The sequence below is a fragment of the Lipotes vexillifer genome, unplaced genomic scaffold, assembly GCF_000442215.2.
Source record: "Lipotes vexillifer unplaced genomic scaffold, Lipotes_vexillifer_v1.1 scaffold443, whole genome shotgun sequence".
In the NCBI taxonomy this organism is placed as follows: domain Eukaryota; kingdom Metazoa; phylum Chordata; class Mammalia; order Artiodactyla; family Lipotidae; genus Lipotes; species Lipotes vexillifer.
In genome coordinates, this window is record NW_006779163.1 from 3,107,123 (window position 1) to 3,109,541 (window position 2,419).

Sequence of the window (2,419 nt, forward strand, 5' to 3'; positions counted from 1 at the left end):
GGCCTCTCACTGTTGTGGCCTCTCCCGTTGCAGAGCACAGGCTCCGGACGCACAGGCTCAGCGGCCATGGCTCACGGGCCCAGGCGTTCCACGGCATGTGGGATCTTCCCGGACCGGGGCACGAACCCGTGTCCCCTGCATCGGCAGGCGGACTCTCAACCACTGCGCCACCAGGGAAGCCCTGCAGGCTTCTCTTGATGGATGCCATGTGCCATATTCCCTGGACGTTGAAGACCTGTCACACTATGGGGAAGGCTGGAATGCCTCTGTCCTCAATAACAGCAATGACTTTTCCCAGGCTTGGCAGTACCAGAGCCAGAGCCAGAGCCAGAGCCAGCGCCGAGGGTATCCCATCCGGGGCTAACTCGCTGTGTACCGGGGAGGAGGTTACATGGTCCCCTTGGGGACTGATCGCCAAAGTGCGTCAAGGTAAGGCTCACTGGATTCACATGCAGCAGAGGAAAGACATTTGCTCAAGCCCAGGTCTGATTGGAGGGTGCAGCTTTCAAAACAAGGCCGAGCCAAGCTCATTGTATCATTGTGGGGAGGGGCTGGGGGATTCAGAGGCATTCATGTCATATTTTCAGGCTTCTGGAAACTGTGCAATCTCAGAGTTCGAAGGGAAATCCTGCTTCCAGCATTCTCAGCCTGGTGCACCAAGCCTGGTGGCCTCTGATAGAGCCAATACAGGGATGGGGAACTTAGTACGACGTAAAGCGTCCACCAGGCAAGTAGGAAGTGGTGAAGGCTCTTAACCTTAACCAAGAGGTCTGAGGTCTTACCCTACTCATAAGCTAACACACTAGCCTGTTTCATGGATGCTGGCAGAAGACACAAGACTCCTAGGTAGGAGACAAAGGATTTCATTACTCACAGCAAAAGCAGTAGCAGAGCTTCATGGTGTTTGAAGCCAGTTCCCTAGGAAGGGCCACGACAGATGCTTGTCCATGCAGTGAGTTACAGTACCAAAGAGGAACACTGAGCTTGGAGCATTCACTGTTTCTACAGTGGCAGAAGCAAGCCTGCTCTTTGTGTGAAGGAGGATGTCACCTCATCCCTTGAGGCTGCTCACTGCAAACTCAGCCAACGCCTGGGTAAAGCCCTGCCAGAGCCTTGCATTCCTGGAATACTCAGCACGAATGTGCAGGGACACTCAGGGCCCACACACACTGCATCTCCCAGCACGCTCTAGAGTCAGAGAGCCCTAGGTTTGAAACCCTGGCACTGCTCCTGTTAGCTGTGTAGTCCCAGGTGAGTTAGTGAACCCATGTGAACCTCCATGTCCTCCATGGCACTATTACAGCACCAAGGAACATAGGCAGCAAGCCCCAAAGGACACCTGGCAGGGGTCCCCTGGGATTAAGGACAGGCCAGGAATAGCTTGTTTCCACATAATAGGTGTTTTCCTGCCACTCAGAACAACTGATACTCTCTCTCTGCTTCTATGTATCAAAGCGGGACGCAGACCCACCAGGGACAGGGCATGTTTTAAAACAGGCCCATCATTACTGCTCTAAGTAATAACAGCCATTATTACTACATGTGCACACACACCACGCACACACGCACACACACACACACACACACACTTCTATTTCCTCTTCACAATGATCCTGAGGCACTGGTGTTAACACTATTGCAGATGAGGAAACTGAGGCCTAAAGACATTATCAGCTTGCCCACAAGGCAGGCAAGATTTGAACCCAGGTCCCTCTGGCATGTGCTCTTTCCACGGCACCCGTGAGCAGATCTCCAGGAACTGGTCTTGTGAACTGCCAGCCCAAGAGGGACTGTGACAGTTGCAGCTGCTGCCTGCCTAAGCCCCTGATGCTCTATGTGGCTGCTCTAACACCATGGTCCTCAAACTTTAACATGCATCATATACGAAGTACTATGTATAAAACTGGGACTTCCCTGGTGGCCCAGTGGTTAAGACTCTGTGCTTCCACTGCAGGGGGCATGGGCTTGATCCCTGGTCAGGGAACTAAGATGCTACATGCTGTGCAGCATGGCCAAAAAATTAAAAAATAAAATAGACACACAACAAGGATATATTTTTTATATATATATATATATATATATATATATAATATAATTCCCAAGTGAATTATAGCCCTTATTTATTCTGTACTTTTAATTAATTAATTAGGCTGCACCGGGTCTTAGTTATGGCACGCGGGATCTTCGTTGTGGCATGCGGGATCTTTTTCGTTGTGGTGCGCAGGCTTCTCTAGTTGTGGCACACAGGCTCAGCAGTTGCGGAGCGTGGGCTTAGTTGCCCCGCGGCATGTGGGATCTTAGTTCCCTGACCAGGGGGCGAACTCACGTCCTCTGCATTGGCAGGTGGATTCTTAACCACTGGACCACCAGGTAAGTCTCTGCAATAACTTTTTTTTTTTTTTTTTTTTTTTTTTTTCCA

The 2,419-nt window shown here is 50.8% G+C and overlaps 1 protein-coding gene across 1 annotated transcript in view; it reads left to right on the forward strand.

Moving 5' to 3' along the window:
* The window catches only part of LOC103076090 (polycystin-1-like protein 2), an 84,430-nt gene that overhangs the window by 80,199 nt on the left and 1,812 nt on the right, over nucleotides 1–2,419 (forward strand). The window contains 2 exon segments of the mRNA XM_007452555.1: nucleotides 188–429; nucleotides 1,749–1,836. Coding sequence (XP_007452617.1) covers nucleotides 188–429; nucleotides 1,749–1,836 — 330 coding nt within the window.